This window comes from Panthera leo, chromosome C1, assembly GCF_018350215.1.
Source record: "Panthera leo isolate Ple1 chromosome C1, P.leo_Ple1_pat1.1, whole genome shotgun sequence".
In the NCBI taxonomy this organism is placed as follows: Eukaryota; Metazoa; Chordata; class Mammalia; order Carnivora; family Felidae; genus Panthera; species Panthera leo.
The window spans coordinates 5,294,394-5,314,751 of NC_056686.1; the positions used below are offsets into that span (position 1 = coordinate 5,294,394).

Sequence of the window (20,358 nt, forward strand, 5' to 3'; positions counted from 1 at the left end):
CATCTCGTGTCTTCCGTTAGGGTCACAGGATGGCAACGACTGTGCAAGCGCATGACGTGCCCACTTGGGGTCCCTGCCTGTTGGTGACCGGGCCACCGAGATGCTCAGCAGCAGGGGCCTTGGTGTTTGTGGATCGTGTGTGTGTGTGTGAGTGCACACTTGGCACAAAGACGTCTGTCACTTTTAAAGGGGAAGGATTTTTCCTTTAGTGTTGTTCCCGGAAATAGCTTTATTAAAAAATAATGTCACGATTTTTTGAACAGCAGTCTTCCCCTTCTGGCTTTGTGGTTTAGTAAAGTGGAACCAGTTTGACACCCGGTCCTGAAAATTTTCCTGTGAAACACGTATCTACTGCCTTGTTACTGCAAGAAAATGTTCTCTTCCCAGGGGTGAACCTGACTCCTGTGTCTCTTCTCTTCCCACAAGGTCTCATACTCGTGTCATATAGTGGTTAAGCTCCAGGCCCCTGAGCCGGAGAGCCCCCCTCCCCGCCGCCTCAGTTTTCCCCTCTGTGAAAAGAGGGTAAGAACAGTACCGACCTCACGATTACTGTAGAGAGTAAATGGGTTAATATTTGTAGAGTGATGGAAACGGTGGCTGGCACTCTGTAAGTGTTAGTCCGCCTGCTGTTTTATTTCTTGTAGGATCAGTAAGCATCATTCACCGGTGTCGGGTTGTATAGTGAGGACGGCCAGGCACGCTGACCGAACACTTCTGGATTCTTCCTTTTCACGATTCGGATGGTTGTATTTTGGAAAACAGTTACGCTTTTAACAATTTGGGGGACAAATAGGTTGTCACAGATGCTCAGTCAATTCCTAGAGAATTCATTTGCCCGAAGATGATGATGATGATGGCTAACGCATGTATCTGGAACTTATATGTTCTGAGCATTGGCAAATATTCATTTCATCCTCACGACAAGCCTTCAGGTAAGTACAGTTACCATCCCCAGTTGAGAGGTGAGGAAACTGAGGCACTTAAGGTCTTGTTCAAAGTTGTACACTTCCTCTGTCAGGGTTCTTAAGTACATACTGTCTGGTCCTGGCCCCCCTCTTCGACTTCACCTTCTGCTCTCCTCTCTGTGGTGGTCCAGCCACTGGCTTCGGTTCCTTGAATGCCCTGCCTCAGGGCCTTTGCATTTGCTAGTAACTCACTCCAGTTCTTGCAGACCTGGCTCCTTCTATTCTGGTGAAACTCAAGTGGCCCCTTTCCAGACTCATATAAATTGTAGTCCCGCCCTATGGTTCCTCTTCACATTATCCTGTTTGCTTCCCCTGCTAGAGCAGGAAGAGGCCTTTTTATGACCGGTTTACTACTATCTGGCACAGCATTATTTAAAATTTGTTGAAAAAATTTCGGTGCTAATGAGTTTCATAATGGTCTTAGCTCCTTCTCGCGTGTTTGCATGCAGCCCAAATCGTGTGTCTGCGTGTGTGCACACAGGTGGGTATAAATGCGTGAATGGGGAGGGAGAGAGAGATTCTCATCTCAGTACCGTGGTACAGAATCACAGGCCTCTCTGAGTTACAGTCCTAGCTCCGACGGTGACGGCCTGATGTTTTTCTTAGGGGTGAAGCACCTAGTTGCACTGGGCTCTGAGAAGACTGTCACGCGTTAAAGGACATGTGTAAGGGTCTCAGCCAGCAAATGATCAACAGATGAAATCTTTTTTTTTTTTTAATTTGGGTAAAACAGATACTACTCTAAAAAGTACATATATTTACGTACGTGTATCTTTTATACACACACATCTCCCTCTCTTCCACTGATTTAAATCGTATTCATTTCATTTATTTGTTCTAGGGGCCTCCCTATCAGATCTCTCCAAGGCTTCCGTTGGGGAATTTGGCAAAGAGATGGGGTGCCAGGAACCGGAAACCAGGACTTTGACAAAAAGGGATTTTCTGTTCCTTTAGCTGAGAGCTTTGGGCCACCGTAGATGCCCCAGGTCTTGGGTGAGGTGTGAGATTCACTGCCACGTTGGAGAAATCTGGCCTGGACGGCCCTGTGTAGTTTGGTTAGGCTGATGATGGTGTTTCGGATGCCGGTCCTGCAGCTTGACGAGGCCACGTGTTAACTGCTCTTCTGGAACATGACCTCACTATCACCTGTTCTGCCCTAGATAACCAGTTCAGGATGTCCATCCTAGAACGTCTGGAGCAGATGGAGAGGAGGATGGCGGAGATGACAGGGTCCCAGCAGCACAAACAGGGGAGCGGAGGAGGCAGCAGCGGAGGGGGAAACGGGAGCGGGAACGGAGGAAGCCAGGCTCAGGTACGGGCGTGCACTGACCATCACCTTTCACTCTGTGCTTTATTGATCACAAGTCCCTTGTCTGGTGCTGGTGTCATTCCTGGATTAGTCCCAGGGAGTGCTTTATAATCCCGTGCCCCTAAATTTTGAAATCTGTGTAATAACAGAAGCCTTGAACGGTGGGGCTTCTCGGTTGTTGACCTCCCTGAGCCTTAAATCATTGCTGCCGATCCCAGAATTCAGTGCTGCTGCCTGGCGGTGTGGCTCGAGGACATCCACTTAGAAAACAGGCCCAGTGGCGACTCAGAGTTCGGTTGGACTCTATTTTGTATTGTGGATTCCATATCTATTTTAAATATAAATATAAAGCATGATCCAACTCAGCCATTCATAAAGCCTTTTATAAAGTCAAGAAGATCAATATCAGAAGCTCCCAGAGAAGCCGTTTCTGGAATTACTTGGTGTCGGACCACATTAGCCCTGCTATCCTGTTTCACATCTGCTTTCTCATAAATTCCAGGAAGAATTGGCCAAATGCAGGGACGTCACTAAATATTTTTTTAGAGTCCCATTAGTCTTGAAGGCTTTATATAAGTTTTATTTACGGGTCTCATTTTGAGAAATGGCCTGGGCAGAAATTATTTTTCAGGAGACCCTAGAGACAAATTTTCAAAGGATGGATAGCATTCCCCTCTCTCTCTCTCCTACTGAGTTATTATTCCCTGCAAACCCCGAGCACTTTCCCCTCTTTCTTCAAGATTAATGATGATTTCCTGTGAACAATTGCATTTTTAAGTGAAACGTGTGAGTTTTATGTTCCTTGTAAATATCAAGTGTTAATAATGTTTTAATACCAAATGTTAATATTTTGAAACCGAAGCATTTTATGGACCACACCCCAAAACCAAACAACCCCTTCTTCCCCAAATGTTCTTATTTCTTACCTGCCTTCAGAAGTCCAAGGGAAGACTTGGTGCACAGTAAAATATTATTAAGGCCACAACAGGCTTCTTGTTCACCTAGACTCCTACATTTTAGAAAAGTAATCGTTGTTTGTTGTATCTCATGGCTCAAATCAGGGATTCCCATGAAAACCTTCTGTCACCAGAGTTTGCATCAAGGGAATGGAATATACTGTCCTTTTACAGCTCAACCATTCGGTAACTGGCCTACTACAACCTGATCCCATGTTAACTGCTATTGAAGACTCTTCTGTCAATTTAAGGTGGCCTCGATACATATCTGGGTCCACCTTTCGTGATAAAAATGCAGCTCTTTTTGTGAATGCAAAAAAATTTCCCTCCCTGCTCACTAACCCGTAACTTTCACGTGCTCATGAATATGTCTGTCTGATGCGTCGGGAGCAGCTCTTGCCTGTCCTTTCCGAGTCAAGGTCGTCCTTCCGCACGTTGGGATCACCCACCTTTAAGATGTTTTGACAGCTCTGGCGAGGATGACAGTGTATCGGTCACCCACCTTTTTATTTTTGCAAGGTGTTTTTCCAGACTGAAAAGAAGGAACAACAAACAGTACTTCCATAGTAATTGAATTTTGTGGACTTTATTGCTGGAAAAAAAAGACTTTCTAAATAATACCAGAAATAAGAATCAGGCTAGAAGTATCCTTTATTTGGGGAGGATGTTAAACACAGAACTGCCGATAAATGAATGTAGTTGAGGTTACTACGTTCGATTTTATGTTTCTTGCTTTACAACTGAATCGAGAGAAGAAAGCCATAGTTAAAATTAGTGAATTTCTCTTCCCTGTGTGCCTCTATCGTTATTAATATCACTTAGATTTGAAGGTCCCTAAAGCTTTCCCCAAAGGATGGGATCGTCACTAGACTTTTTAAAGTGCTTCTTTGCGGGGCAGGGGGGAGAAAAGATCCCCATCTAAGTGACTTAATTCTCCTTCGGGAGGAGCAGGGAGGCAGAGGTCTGGGTGTGTCCCCAGATGCCAGAATTGGGACAGCCACCCTGCTTTTCTCTCCTAGTAGTCTACGGTCCACAACGTGTACTTCAGCTGGAGGCTAGTGGCACTTTTTTAGCGGTGTATGCTTTCCCCGAAACGGATCAGCATGATGCTCATAATCCGCGTGTCAGCTGTAGTGGACTCCGGTGTTCTCAGCATTACGGAAGGTCACCCCGTGCCACACGCGTGGATGCGTGCCACCGAGCTGAACCTCGCGCACTCTAGTCTGTTTCGCGATGCCCCTTTGTGCACGGTTTTGTGTTTCCTGTTCTGAGCGGCTAATCGTAAAGCATTTTGTTTCTCCTACATGAAAAGGTTGACTTGGCGGAGGGCCCTGGGTCCGCGGTGGTAACACACACTTCCTCCTCCTAGTGTGCCTCTGGCCCCGGGACGCTGGGCAGCTGCTTCGAGAGCCGTGTGGTTGTCGTGTGTGAGAAGATGATGAGCCGCGCCTGCTGGGCCAAGTCCAAGCACTTGATCCACTCAAAGACTTTCCGGGGAATGACCCTCTTGCACCTGGCTGCTGCCCAGGGCTACGCCACCCTCATCCAGACCCTCATCAAATGGCGGTAAGGCCGCGGTGCGGACGGCTAGTGGGCACCCTTGCCCGTCAGCTCGCACCTTCCTCTTGGGCGATTCCACTGGTGGAGAGAAATCTGGCCATTCAGTGAGCTTGACAGCCTGTGAGCAAAGGGCTTTCTCGGAGGACAGTTCCCAAGGGAATCTTACACGAACTTCTGCCCAAGAAATGGCGAGCGAGACGTTGCACTCTCTGCTTTCCTCGGGGCTCATAATCCGAACCGCCCTGTGAAATTAGGGACTCTATCTTCTTCACATCAGGGATGTTGGATGCCCACTTTGGTTTCATCTTTGTGGGTTTGATAACATTCTAGTATTTCTTGGACGTTGATTAATTGTGCGGTAATTTCTGGTACCATCCCTTACAGCACAAAGCACGCAGATAGCATCGATTTGGAACTGGAAGTTGACCCCTTGAATGTGGACCACTTCTCCTGTACTCCTCTGGTAAGGCATGGGTTCATTTAATCCCTGAGCCGTTTTTCTAAACTGGCATGGGGATGTGGTAAGGTCTTATGGCCCCATGGAGATGGTCAGCAAGGACCAACTTGTCCATTGGCGGGAATAGCAAAAGCGGAGGATGTTTTTTAACTTGTGCTGAGAAAGCTTGCTGTTTTCCTTGTTTTAGATGTGGGCGTGTGCTCTCGGGCACTTAGAGGCTGCTGTCGTGCTGTACAAGTGGGACCGTCGGGCCATCTCCATTCCGGACTCTCTAGGAAGGCTGCCCTTGGGGATCGCCAGGTCGAGGGGTCATGTGAAATTAGCGGAGTGTCTGGAGCACTTGCAGAGAGATGAGCAGGCTCAGCTTGGACACAACCCCAGAATCCACTGTCCTCCGAGCGAAGAGCCCAATACAGATAGCTGGATGACCCAGTGGCACAGTGAAGCCATCCACTCACCGGAAGTACCCAAAGGAGTCACCGTCATTGCAAGTACCAATCCAGGTAAAAATGCAAAATGATTACATCTCGGAACTTGGCACATTTCCCATTTGCTTTCGTGCAGCAACCCTCAGAAAAGTCCACAGGATATTCACATACGTTTAAGGGTTTGGTTTTTGGGGTTTTTTGGGTTTTTTTTTTTTTTTTATGTTTCCGATTTTTCTTTTAGCTGTAAGAATGCCTACTGCTTCCCCCCTACCCCTCCCAGAAATAAATGCAGAAAGTAGAAAAAAAAATCTGTGTCCATTTAAGAAAGAAACACAGATTTTGGAGGACTGACTGAATACAGTATATGCTGCTGGGGAATATTTAAATGTTAGGGACGCATCTTGAGTTCCCGCTTTGCACTTTGTGTCTCTCAGGCAATAGAGAAAGTGTTAATTCTTTAGGGTTCCTAACTTTATCGCCTGTCCTGACTGTCCTTTCTACTGTACTTTTCAGAGCTGAGAAGACCTCGTTCTGAACCCTCTAATTACTACAGCAGTGAGAGCCACAAAGATTATCCAGCTCCCAAAAAGCATAAATTGAACCCTGAGTCCTTCCAGGCAAGGCAGCAGAAACTGCTCTCCACTGCACTGAGTCTGGAACAGCCAAATATCAGGAAGCAGAGCCCTAGTTCTAAGCAGTGTGTCCCTGAGACAATCAGCCCCAGTGAAGGAGTGAGGGACCGCGTCCGGGAAACCTCCCCTCCCGTTCCAGAGACTGCACGACTCCAAGCCTCTGGATCTCAGCCCGTAGTAAAGTGGAGTCCCAAAGATCTTTACATTGGTGTGTCTACAGTACAGGTGACTGGAAATCCGAAGGGGACCAGTGTAGGAAAGGATGCCGCACCTTCACAGGTGCGTCCACGGGAACCAATGAGTGTCCTGATGATGGCTAACAGAGAGGTGGTGAATACAGACATGGGGCCCTACCGTGATAGTGCAGAGAGCGAGGAGTGCACACAGCCCATGGATGACATCCAGGTAAGCACGGACCAGGTAAGCCCGCAGAGGCCGGGGTGGCCGTCAGAGCGCCCCCCCCCCCCCCACCACGTCTTTACAGCCGGTTCCCGCAGGTCGTGTGATTTGCTCACCAGCAGACGTTTGGAAGTGTGTTCTGACTCATGAGAGTGTTGGGGTGTCTCCTCTGCTCGGGCCACGTTTTCATTCAGAGGATCCAACGTGGTAAATGGGGCCTGAACGCCAGGGACCTGGCTCTCTGCAGAGCCCTCCCCTCCTCCCACCAGCTCCTCAGAGCTCACCCGGGGCCCTCCAGTCATCTTCCGCTTCCCTCTGCATCCGGGGAGACTGGTTTCCTATTTAAGTACCGGTTTAATAGAGTCACAGCCCAGGAACGTCTAGAACAGGAGGCCTGTGGATAGGATTCTTAAATGACCTAAGTGACATGAGGACAGCTGTCATCTGGCTGTGGTAAAAGCATATGTGGCGTGAGGTGCAGCGAAACAGCCCTAGAGCCAGTAATTGGCCGTCCTTGTGATAAGCCTAGAAACGCCAGGATCCCTGGGGCCCCTGGGTGGCTCAGTCGGTTAAGCGTCCGACTTCGGCTCCTGTCGTGATCTCACAGTTCGTGAGTTCAAGCCCCACGTCAGGCTCTCTGCCATCAGCACAGAGCCCGCTTCGGATCCTCTGTTTCCCTCTCTCTGCCCACAGCCCCCTCAAAAATAAATAAACAAACAAACAAACAAATAACACCTCCAGAATCCTCTTGGGGCATCAAGCTTGCAATAAATTAAGAGAATATTTACTGAAGTAAACTTGAGGTTAAGCTATTAAGCAAGCTAATGCCCCTAAATAAAGTATTCCTTCTGTATTTTAGGAGAGGACCAAATGAGCAGCCTGAGTGGGAGTTTGGCCTCCTCTCTTTCCAAGTTCCTCTAGAACCCGAAACAAATGTCACAGGGAAAAACCCCCACGAGAAATTCAATAGGGCACCAGGCCTGTCGAAATGCCAGAGGAGGGAGGGGTCTGGAGGTCCCCCGTCCTGGCCAGCGTTCCTGGGGAGACGTCCGGCTGCTGAGCAGCTCCCCTCTGTCCTGCTTTGAGCACAGTGAAGAGCCCGTGTGCTCCCGTTCCTCATGGGTGGGCCGGGGGTTCCACCACCGACCTGCCGACCCCTACAGGCGTGGGAGGCTGCCTGAGAAATCAAAGAATTTTTTAGGTAAGGGGTTGGCAGAGTTTTCCCGTAAGAGTTTTACCATTGGCCAAATGGTAAATATTCTAGGCTTTGTGGACCCTCTAGACTGTCGTGACTATTTAATCTGCTTTTAGAGCACAAAGGCAGCCTTAGATAATATCAGAGTGTTGGGCGCCTGGGTGGCTCAGTCAGTTGAGCGTCTGACTCTTCTGCTCAGGTCATATCTCACGGCTCCTGAGTTCCAGGCCCGCTTTGGGCTCTGTGCTGACGGTGCAGAGCCTGCTTGGGATTCTCTCGCTCTCTCCCTCTGGTTCTGCCCCCTTTCCTCCACCCCCTCAAAGTAAATAAATAAACTTTAAATAAATAAATAAGAGTCAGTGTGGCTATGTGCCAATAAAACTTTATTTACACAACCAGCTGCTGGCTCTGGCTATACCGTGTATCAGTACTAAGCAGTCTAGGATAGTATTTATAAACATAAATGTAAACATAATAATAAATCAGCAGACAGTGAAAATTGGCAGCTCAACGTGTTGAGCATCTAGAATAGTGCTGTTCACTGGAACTTTCTGCGGTAATGAAACGTTCTGTGTCTGTATGTCCCGTTACAGCAGCCCCTGGCCGGTTTGGTACCTAGTGCTGAAAACGTAGCTGGTGTGACTCAGGAGCTGGATTTCTGATTTTACATCATTTTAATGAACTTAAGTTTAATAGCCTTTGGGTACCAGAGCTCCTTGTGGCAGCTGGCCTTTGCTAAAACAGAATTGATGCAGGAAATACAAAATAACCCGAGAAATTCTACTTTACATTTTCACTGAGTCTTGAGAGAATGATATTCCGCTAAATCAAGAGCATGTATCTACGAAAAAGCAACAGCCTCAAGAAGTATTCCGACCAAATGAAAAAATACCATTGAAAAATAATGAAGTAATTCAAGAAATGGCAAGGCGGAGTTCACGGAGGACTGAAAAATAAAACCAGTTAAAACTGATCAGTCTGAGTACTTAGCGATAACGTGACTGTGTGTACAAGGCACTTGTTAAGAAGGGATTCTTTACATAGAGGAAGAGTCATATTTTAAAACTAACCTATAACTAATACTCTGATTATTTTAACAACACCAGAGAGGTGGGGTGAAGGGTGTTGTAGCAGCTGTCTTGTTTAGGGAGGATCACAGATTTCGTTCCACTCGTGTCATTGATAGGTAAGTGGAGGCTGAAATTCGCTTGTCAGGAACGTCAGCTTCCTAACATCAGCTAGACTGCATAAAAACAAGTGACAGAATTTCTAAGTTATTGGAAGGGGGGAAAAAAGGAAAGTGTGACCCACTTGGGGAAAAGTTCAGGAAAAACTGCAACAACAGAAATAAGCAGAAAACATAAAATTACAGGAGTATTTTCAAACGCGATTCATTCCTCACTTTGCCAACTGACAATTCTATTAAAAGATTCTCAGTTTGGGTTAAAAAAAAAAAAGAAGGCGGCAGAATATACTCTACTGTATGCTGTTTGTAAAAGACAGAACTACAATGAAATCACACAGGAAGATCATGAAAACAAAGCCATAAAGCCCAGAAGCCACTGACAAAGATATAAAAAACAAATGAGTACAAAAGGAAAAAAGACACAAAGCACAATTCAAGGTCCACAGTATGGAGGTACCTTTTGTTGGAGAAGATAAAACCCTTATGGTGGTGGACTGCTGTGTAACTAAGCACACAGCTTCTAGATGTTAAAGCAAAAACCAATAAATACAAAGACATGTGGAAGCCTACCCGTAATCCTAAGGTGCCACTGACCTTTGCCTCAGAATGTGCCAGATTAAGTAGATACAGAAATGATGTAAAAACACGGAACTACACAATTAGAAAGCTGGCTTTCATACATAGATTTAATATATATGATAGATTTCATGCAGGATATGCTTGCATGTAATTATGCAGATGTATGTAATTAATAAACATAGCAAACATATATATGTGTATATATAATTGTTCTTTTTACATATCCCAGACACATTTGTAAAATGGCTCATACGCTAGACCACAGCGAGAATTTGAGCAAAAACCCAAAGCTGCGCATTTAAAGGCTATCTTTGACCACAGTACGAGAAATGTGGAATTGGATGACATGACTTTTTGGGTCCCGCTGCTTAGCACGTTATTATTTTGCTTAAAGTTATTTAAGTTTCCTTGCTTTTTGCAGCCCTCACGATAAAAAAAAAAACGTGCCATGTGGCATCCCAGAGCATGGCAGTCGTGGTGATGCTAAGATGTTCTTACACTGATAGGTGTTTATAAAATGAAGGATTGTTGGGGGCGGTGACTACATGTAAAGTTATAACTTTGAGTCTCCAGAAATTCCACTTTGCTCGTAATAAAATACTCGAATACTTTCACGGAAAACGAATCAAGGTAGGACTTCTGGTGCTCAAGTCGCAAATGAAAGGCCAACATGGAAGGAAAGGAAAGGCAGTGATAGTTTTTCATTTTTATTCCTATCACAAGAATTATTCTTGTTTATTGAAAACTTGGGAAATTACCCACGTTTTTAACTCAACATCCCATAAAATCCGCCCCCTCTAAGTGCCCTGTGTGGCGAATCCGGCCCCATGTAGAGTACCTCCGTCACACCCAGAAAGTTTCCCGTGCCCATTGGCGGTCACCTCTGCTCCCCTCCCAGCCCCAAGCAACCATTGATCTGATTTCTATCCCCAGAGCTTTGCTTTTTCTGGAAATCTCATGTCAATGGCATCATAAAATATGCAGGCTTCGGTGTGTGGCTTCTTGCACTTAGCGTACTGATTTTGAGGTTCATTCAGGTTGTCAGATAAGCATTTTATCACCTTTGTATGGGTCCCTGGAGAACACCTTAAAATCGCTTAAAACCTTAAACGGCTGTCTTCAATTTCCATTTTCAAGAGACGTGCAAGGAAATTTTTAAAAACAAGGCCATATCTCCGAGTCTGATCAGATACGTGGCAGCGCAGACTCTCAGTGAGGAGCCCTAATTGTATCTATTAGGAATGTATTTGGGGTGCGAGTATCAGCAGCCTAATGATTTATTTTTCTCACATGACAAGAAATGCACAGGTTCATTTGCTCGGTGACGCCATCAGGGACCGAGATTTTCCCCCGAGCGCTCTGTCCTTTTTGGCGAAATTCCTCCTGGCGCGTGTTGTTTCACGGTTACGACGTGGGTGCTGGAGCTTGTCTGTAGTCAAGGCAGGAAGAGGAGGGGACGAGCCCAGGGTGTTGATACTGTTCATCAGGAAAGCAGAAGCTTTGCCCCAAGCCCCGCAGCAGATGTCTGGAGAGGCTCGTTGTCCAGAAGCGGGTCCCATGTCCTCCCTTCCGTTCACAGGAAGGTGGGAAATCAAGCAGAGGATCATCTAACTGGCTTAGGTCAGCCATGAACTGTCCCCTCGGGTTGGCTCGGCGCTGCCCTCTAGAGGACTGGGGGTCTCTAGGCAAGGCCTTGCTGGGGGGGGGGGGGGCGGAGGGGGCATCCTTTAGGTTACCCATAGAGTCACCACGATAACATGTACCCAGGGACAGTTCCATTAAGTGGTTGATCCTAGATGCGAGCGGAGAGTAGGCACAAGGCAGAAGTCCCCTAAGATTTGACTAAAGGTTTCAGGCCAAACTATGATTTGGAGAGAATCAGGCGTCCGCACACTTGGGTGAGTTGTGTAAAACCTTACAGTGATACCGGGGTCCAGCGGATGGAGGTGGAGGCCCGCCCTCCCTTCGTTTCTCTTCCCATGGGTGGGCAGGGTCGGCGGGGGGGGGGGGGGGTTGCTGGATAACGTCTGCGGTTCTCTTTTAACATGAGTGTTTCTGTGACTTCCGGATTCCAGGTAAACATGATGACCTTGGCAGAGCATATCATCGAAGCCACGCCTGATCGAATCAAGCAGGAGAGTTTTGTGCCCACGGAGCCCTCGGCTTTGGAAAGAACAGACACTGCCACCATCAGCAGTACCATGAGCTGGCTGGCCAGTTACCTGGCCGATGTCGATCGTCTGCCAAGCACTGCCCAGATCAGGTCCGTGGAAGTCCGCGGGCCACTGACCAGCGTGAACTCCCGGGCTCAGAGAAGGGCATGGGAGGCTCATTCAGTCTGATGAATGCTGTGTGATACGAGACCTCCCGATGGAAGGAAGGAAACTTTCAGGTCCCTCTTCCCCACCTCTTCCGTGACTTCTCTCCCCTTGTGCATGTGAGATCATGTCCCACGATGTTTCTCTCCCCCCAGTTCAATTGAAGTTTCGTCAAGGGCAGGAAAATGTCTTCAGTGGGCTTAGTATTTAGCATCGTGCTAAACTCGTAGCAGGTACTCGGTAGGAACTCACTCACTGAAGGACAGTTACAAGTACAGAGGATGTTTAGCAACTCGCTGCGCTGAAGGAAGGCATATTCTTGCTGGTGCGCAGTGGCTCTTGTCTCTTTACTCAGTATGTAATGGGTCATGCAGATCAGTCACCAGTCTCTCTCCCTTGTGTCTCCTCTTGTTTCAGAAGTGCGTATAACGAGCCTCTAACCCCTTCTTCTAATACCAGCTTGAGCCCTGTCGGCTCCCCAGTCAGTGAAATAGCTTTCGAGAAACCCAGCCTCCCCTCAGCAGCAGATTGGTCTGAATTCCTGAGCGCGTCTACCAGTGAGAAGGTTGAGAATGAATTTGCTCAGCTGACTCTGTCTGATCATGAGCAGAGAGAACTCTATGAAGCTGCCAGGCTTGTCCAGACCGCTTTCCGGAAATACAAGGTAGAGTAGAAGAGCGCTCTGATGTTGTGACGTTTCGTAAGGTGGGGGAGAATAGACGAAAGTCAGAATCATCCAAACTAAAACCTGATGCCATTTTTTTCTCCCACTATATATTCTATAGAATTGTTATTTGGACTTACTATGTCACAGGAAATTATTAATAATTTTCAGAAGCCTCAGTGAAATAAAACCGATCAGTAGTGCAATGTCAGCATCTCAGTTTATTCTTGGCAGTGATAATGGATATTTATCCTTTAGTTAACATTGAGTAAGTTGACACCTCCACCACAAGGAATTTATGACCCAAAGCAGGGATTTCTAACTGGATGGAGGCCTGGGACTGACCGTAGGTGGCCCGTGAACTCCTAAAATTTTATGGTGAAGCTTGTGTGTGTGCATTTTTGGTGGGACAGGGTCCGTGGCCTTCCATATTCTCAAAGGAGCCTTTGACCACCCTGAATAGGTGTTAAAAGCCAATCATCATCGATCCCACAGTAGAGCAGCCCGGGTTAGGTTAGGAACGATGACGGAGATCTGGCAGAGCGCATAAGGACAAATAGTACAATACCTGACTCGTTAAATACCTGGCAAATGAAGACTTTTAGGCCTCCTAACATCCAACTATTATAGTTCTATTTAGAAGCAGGAATGGGAGATCTATTCTGTAAATTCATTTTTTTCCTGATTTGTGCTTCTAACTGATTATCACTGTATTTTGGTAAACCTGGGGTCTCGGAGAAGGTTACATGTGACTAACAGTTCTATGTAAGTCTTAAAAAAGTTGAAATTTCTTACACTAAATCGTGGTTTTGCTTCACTTTACCCTTAAGGGCCGACCCTTGCGAGAACAGCAAGAAGTGGCTGCTGCCGTCATTCAGCGTTGTTACAGGAAATACAAACAGGTAAACCACGGCTTTGGGTCACAGTGGGAAGTGCGCCTTGTCCAAACAACAGGCCCCTGAGGATGTTAGCATGTGGTTTGGCCTAAGAGTACTATGTCCAGTGCCCGATTCAAAGACCAACTTTGAATTATGTTGACTAAAAAAACAAAACAAAACAAAAAACAAAGGAAAATATTCCAGAGGGGGAAGGAAAAAACTACCCCCAAAAAACATTTGCAGTTAAACTTATCCCACAGGGTAATTTTTGTTCATATGGTTGGCCTTCCGGTATGATCACCCAGCTGAGATGCTGATCTGGCACAAAGGAAGTTATCTGCATCTGAAGGGAGGATCTGTGTTCTAGTAATTTTGCCTACAGCCTCCGTAGCCATTAACTCCACTAGGGAGTTTGATGTGGTGGTCAGAGAAGGTGAACGGTGGCAGTTATCTTTGACCTTGAGTTGTATAAATTATATACTGTCCAGCCACTTTTCTTTTACACTTCCTCCCATCCGTTTTCACACGAAGACTTGTAAAATTCTGAAGAAGCTCAGAACATCTTAAACTGCTTTCGCATTCCTCAGTTAAGACGTGCAGGAAGAATTTCTAAGTGTTCTTTACACAGGGTTGCTGTTTCCAGAACAACCTGTAAGCTTACCTAACTGCCATCCCTTGGGAAAGGGAACTAACTAATGTGTACGGGGCCCCTAGGATGTACGAGATCTTTTGGGCACATCATCCCATCACGTGTGCTCTCTACAATGATTGGAAGTAAATAACTTTATTTCTATTTTTCAACAAAGAAGCTGAGGCTCAGAGAAACTAAGTAAATATCAGACTTTCCTAACCACCTGGGTGGTTGGAAACCATACAAACTTGCCTAATTCAGTTTTGACTGGTCCATAGGATAAAGTTCAGGCCTGTCAGTAGGTTCTAGAACCTTCTATGAGACTATGCCATACGGAGGTTTTAAATGCTTATGTAAGGAATAGTGAATGCTGAGAAGTGGAAGTGTGGTACTATGTTCTCTTGCTACGATCCAGGGTTCACTTTGATTTCTGATATGGGTTGCCATTTTCTTGAGTTTCTCTAGGATTAGTGAAAGGGGGTGGGCTGGGAGGAGTCCTCGACTTATAGCCAATTGAGTTCATGATCCCAGAAAATGAAGGTTTATTGTGTAAACGCTGACACCACAGTACCTGGAGCTCTGCAGCAGGGAGCCATGCTCACATTAGAACAGATGCCACACAGAATCCACGTGTCAGGTCTGTGATTAAAACAGGTGTTTATTCCAAACATGAGTTCTGTTTTTGTTTTTTAAAACGCCCTCCCAGGGGCGCCTGGGTGGCTCAGTCGGTTGAGCATCCGACTTCGGCTCAGGTCACGATCTCACGGTTCGTGGGCTCGAGCCCTGCGTCGGGCTCTGTGCTGACAGCTCGGAGCCTGGAACCCGCTTCAGATTCTGTGTCTTCCTCTCTCTCTGCCCCTCCCCTGCTCACGCCCTCTCTTTTTCAAAAATAAGTTAAAAACAAAACAAAAACCAAACCAAACAAGCAAAAAACTCTCCCAAAGAAGTATTGTCTACAACCAGGAAGACAGAAGGCAATATTTTTTGAAATACTGGCAAGTAGAAGACAAATATTTTGGAAGACAGAAGGCATTAAGATAGCCAGATTGCCTTTTTCTTTTTTCTTTTTTTTTTTTTTTTTTTTTCCGGTTGGGAGTTTTATTAGTTCTGGTTTATTATTTCATTCTATTCAGCAGTCTAACATTAATCTTGTATTTTCTGTTTCTCCCCAAGCTGACATGGATAGCCTTGAAGGTAATGACACCCAAGTCCCTCTCACAAACCATTTCACCAGAGTCACAAACGCCACACCCATCACCAGCGATAAGAAGGGGCCATTAAGACGGCAGGGTCTTGAAATAGGCATACTCCCCTTGCCAGGCCGCTGAAGTACGGTGCATCTCTGGGGACCATGTGGCTATTCCGTTGCAGTGCGTTTTGGCATTAACAGTCATTGGACACTTTCTTGGCCACGTCCGTCTAGAGAATCCATCCGAGCCAATTACCGTGAGCCCCACGAGCCCCAAAATGCACCACCCTGCTGCCCAGCGTGCTTCCCTGGGTTCCAGTAATTTCTGCATGTGCAGTATGCACAGGCCGAGTGGACGAAGGCCATAGGAGCCCTGCAGCATGCAGCGTTCTTGTCTTAGGAGATTTGGGGGCAAATGAAAATGGAAGGCAGGTCAGACAAGACCTGAGAGGATTCTTGCACAAGGGTCCTGTGTCTTGAACATTCTTGAGAGGTCAGTCTGTTCCCTGCCCTCAGTCCAGCTCATACAGGCAGGGATGTCCTCAGGCACAGGGATTTTTCTCAAGAGTATTTTCCCCCAGGATGGTAAGTTGCCTTCTTGTAAGCAAAGTGCTTCCTTGTGACTTCTTGACCCCAGAGCCCTCCTCTTCTATGTCTCATTAGAAGTTCGAACATCGCATTTTTGAAGTATGGAGAGCTCTGGGTTTTTAGTGCCTAGAGACCGAAATGGAAGAGAACTCCTTCTCCTGTGTGTAGTTCTGCAGCCGGCTGGGCGGAGGGTCACTGCTCCTGGCTTCTGGGGAAGTCCCTGGTTCCGTGACACTTTTCCAGGTTCCATGGCATTACCCCTGTGTCGGTCCTATGAGTGTTAATCTCTTGCAGGTTAAATGTATTAAAGGTGTCAGCGTTTCATGATAAGCCTTGTATTTGGGACCTTGCAACTCAGACATGTGTCGTATGGAACGATAGTCAGTAATCGGAGGCTGACCGCTCCAAGTGGGCGTGTGTATGGTGGTGATTGGGATGCGTAAAAAAGGTTCTCTTAAAATGGGACAGTAGATGTTAATCTTAAGCATGTGAATTATACTTTCTAAATGTGTTCTCCTTATTCCTAAATGTCTAAGTGTATTGCTATCAAATGTGTTTCCAAGCAGGGCAAAATATTTGATACTGGGGGGGAAAAGCACATTTGAAGCAACGTGTTGTCTGAAGGCAACCCTTAAACTAATATTTTGCATTTGGGAAAGGTAGGTGAAGAGGTTCCTAGTTTGCGTCCTTCATAATTGAACCCAAACCAGAGAATAGCAATAATAACAATGATAATAGTGATAGTAATAGTAATAATCACAGTAAAGGGTCAAAGCATTTTCCTGCTGTCCCTTCCCCAGCAAACCCAAAGGACACACAGACTCGGTGGCTACTGTTACTCTCCTGCTTATTCTTGTCTCCCTGCAGTATGCACTTTATAAAAAGATGACACAGGCTGCCATCCTAATCCAGAGTAAATTCCGAAGTTACTACGAACAAAAGAAATTTCAGCAGAGCCGGCGTGCCGCTGTGCTGATCCAGAAGTATTACCGGAGTTATAAGAAATGTGGCAAAAGACGGCAGGCTCGCCGAACAGCTGTAATTGTACAACAGAAACTCAGGTGGGTTGAGATTTCGTGGAGGGAAAGCTGTCTGGGGAAGAGAAGCTTTTGGCGTCGCCCAAAGAACGGCCCTGCCTGGACGTCGGGGGCCGAACGCGCGCGTTGCAGTGACTTTCTTTAAGGGCCATTCTAGATGCTGTGACTCTACGTAGCGGTACCGGAGCCGTTCACCGACCTTTGTATCTCTTTAGCCCCTCTCTCCACCCCGCCCCCACCCCCACCCAGTTATCGTGATGCTTGGATGGGAATTTGGCAGGCCCGAAGTTTCCTACTCAGGAGAGGGGCGCCCCCCACCCAAAGTGTGGCGTCGCTGCAGGGGAGACCTGGGGAGGCTAGCTAGAGGTGAGCTATAGTCCGTCTTAGAGTAATGAAGACGGAGCACAGTAAAATCTGCCGATGGAAGTTCAGAACCCAACAGCCCGGAAGAGTAGCAGACTCGGGCAAACCAGCCGCTAAACTAAGCCTGTCTAGTGCCGGAAGGTCTTCTTCCACAAAATGAGCTCATGAAGACTCATGAGAGAACAGCCCGGTGTCACCGCATTTTCCATCTCGGCCCTGCTCCCCGCCCCCCCCACCCCCACCCCTTACGGCCGGCCGGAGTGCCATCCGCGGCCTCCCCCCTTCTCTGCCGGCGACGCCCGCACCCCGTGTGCCGAAGGCCGTACTGCGGGTGCGGTCGGGTTCGCCACGTCCTCTGTCCCCGCTCACCCGTTTTCAGCTTTTGCGCCTTAAGCCTGGCGGTACCCTTCCCGTGACAGTGATGTTCCGGCTTTTTCAGGAGCAGTTTGCTAACCAAAAAGCAGGACCAAGCTGCTCGAAAAATAATGAGGTTTCTACGCCGCTGCCGCCACAGGTAACATTAAGCCTCATCTAGACGGTTTACTCATCGAGAGCAATGAAACGACCCTGACCCTCCTAACCACTCATGAACTCCTGCGTAAAGCCAGTTCCCCGAAATTCATCAGAGTAAACGTCCCAAGTTGCAGTAGGAGAGCCAGTCTCTAAGTAGGGACCGAGTTGCTGCACCGGGAGCACCGGAACTGCCTCACGGCACGTTGTAATGTTGAGCGGCGGAGATTCCTGCCGGGTCTCCTGTCTCAGTTTGGGTGTGAGGACGGCCTAGTGGGACTGGCTGTTGCTGCCTGTTTTCTCTTCAACCTCTTACTTGTACGCCACCCTGCAGCGTGCTTTCCACTCCGAGCCCCTCCTGTGCCAGCTTGTGTCCAGAGAACGAACAGAGTTCCTGTCCTCAGGGAAGGGGTAGAAAACCACCGACTCCGGGCAGGGTTTCCCACGGAGACTTTCTGCCACGTCGCGGGCGCCCCCTGCTGTGCAGCCGAGGGAAGCCATCTGCGCGGAGACGTGCGTTTTCCATCGGGGGAAAACGGGCCCCCCCGAGACAAGGGCGGCTTCCCACCAGACCAGCTAGAGGGGTTCCTCTTTGTTCCTTCAAATCTGAGGTTCCTTTGTGGACAGCAGGCTCTTTCCTTAGATTTGGGGACAGCCGGGGAGATTATTTTGTTTTCCTGATGAGGTTAGGGTTCTGGGCTGACATCTGTGACGGTGGCCTTCGGGGCTGCGTTTCGGTGACCCTGTGTGGTTTTGTCGCTTCCCTGTGCATCAGGAGCTGTGATCTCCAGCCAGAAACTAGCTCTCTAGTGTCTTCTTGCCTCTTCTTCTTTCACTGCACCAAAACCCCGAGCGTCTAGGTTCAGTTCGATTCCTCAGACGGTTCCTTTCACTTCAGTTTTTCTTACTCCTAAAACTTGCCAACTTCGAGAACGTTTGCGACTTGGAGACTTAATAGGGGTCAACGGCCATCTGCGCTTTTCCTTCTGTTAACAAAAGAATTCTTTTCCAGCATGTTGAGAGGAAGTGTGCTCAGAGCCACACGTTAATCGTAATAAAAATTTTAAAGAGAACATCCTTTAGGCTGTATTTGGCATTCTCTAGCTGCGATGCTATTGGAAAGAGGCTGGTGCACACTTACTAGACCTCCGCAGCCCATCTGCCCTCTACCCTGCAGCAACTGGGGTCTCCTTCCCCGTGACCAGCTGGCCGATGAGATACCCGTATCGATACTCAAATGGGAAGTCTTGTTAGGAAATGCGTATCAAAACATGAAGCGCCTGTGACATAATTACGTTAGTTCTAGAATCCCTGCTGAGGTCGGTCTCTCTTCTCTCCCCCCTGGGCCGTACCTTTGGCAACGTGAGATTCTCTTTGTTTGGTCGACATGATCAGGGACTTCCCTCCGCCCTTTTCTGGACGTGCTCACCTGTGCTCGCACTCCCTCCTTCCTTCGTCCCCTCCAGTTTGTCTACCCCAGCCCTGCTGAGACTGTGGTTAACACTCTCACAACAGATTTTCTTTTCAAGGAAATTAGCTTTACGGGGCTCTTCTTTGGAGCCAAAATGTTTGCAAGTTGAATTTTCCTTGTTTCTCCTAGTCTTTGCCTCAAACTTTGAAAATACGTGCGGGTAATGCGACCTTGGTCATTATGAGCAAACTCACATCAAGTCCCCTGCTCCTTCTCTGTTTTTCTCGTCCAAAGCCATGCCCTATGTCTACGTTGGGTGAGTTGAGAGGTTAAGACAGTTAGGCAAAACATCCGTGCCTAAAAGGCCGGCTCCCAGAGTAAGCTGAACAAAGGAACACTCTTATTCTTGTTTTCAAAGCTCTCTCTTTATAAGCTAGTTGAGAAGAATTTCATGAAGATTTCACCTTTCTTAAGTTCGTGTTTTAACTAGTAATAACCTCCTGAGGGTGGCAAGAAGGTTTGTTGCGAGGAGAACATCAGATTGTGGACTTGGAATTCCTATTCATTCTTTGGGATAAAATAAAGACCCCTAGTGGCTCTTTTCCTGACTTGCCCCATAATGGTTTAGACGTTAGAAAAAAATGAGCAGGCAAATTTTAATAACTTTTGCATACCGACTGTATTCTCTTCCCATCCCTGTATCCTGAAAATCGGTAGAACTGAAAGCTCATGTTTTCCCTCAGATGAACGTAACCCTCTTTCCACGCTGGGGTATTGAGTCTTATTTTAAGAGAAACTGTCATGTGCCTTGTCCCTGCGAAGTATTAAAATAGAAAACCTCATATAACACCCTCTCAGAAAAGGTAGGTAGGTAATGGCTTCAGGAATCAATAAGGGTCCTGTCTCTTAAGAATTTTGCCAAGTCATGTGACGCCAACATTTTTAGACCTCACGATGAATTGGTGAATTTTCTACCTGCTCATTTCACATACCCCATCACCACTCTCCTTTTCTTTCTTTCCAAAAAAAAAAAAGGGGGAACCACTTTTTACTCTTTTTTTGTTGTTGAAATAAAGCTGTGTATAAGGTTTCTGTTGTGACCC

At 47.2% G+C, this 20,358-nt stretch overlaps 1 protein-coding gene across 6 annotated transcripts in view; it reads left to right on the plus strand.

Annotated features, from left to right (window-relative positions):
- Window positions 1-20,358, plus strand: part of CAMTA1 (calmodulin binding transcription activator 1) — an 851,919-nt gene that overhangs the window by 818,947 nt on the left and 12,614 nt on the right. For all 6 annotated transcript variants that reach the window (XM_042949355.1, XM_042949357.1, XM_042949361.1 and 3 more), the window contains 10 exons: window positions 2,126-2,277; window positions 4,600-4,796; window positions 5,175-5,253; window positions 5,435-5,750; window positions 6,189-6,712; window positions 11,742-11,929; window positions 12,402-12,648; window positions 13,479-13,550; window positions 16,802-16,995; window positions 17,774-17,848. In XM_042949355.1, the coding sequence (XP_042805289.1) occupies window positions 2,126-2,277; window positions 4,600-4,796; window positions 5,175-5,253; window positions 5,435-5,750; window positions 6,189-6,712; window positions 11,742-11,929; window positions 12,402-12,648; window positions 13,479-13,550; window positions 16,802-16,995; window positions 17,774-17,848 (2,044 nt within the window). The remainder of the gene's footprint in view (window positions 1-2,125; window positions 2,278-4,599; window positions 4,797-5,174; window positions 5,254-5,434; window positions 5,751-6,188; window positions 6,713-11,741; window positions 11,930-12,401; window positions 12,649-13,478; window positions 13,551-16,801; window positions 16,996-17,773; window positions 17,849-20,358) is intronic.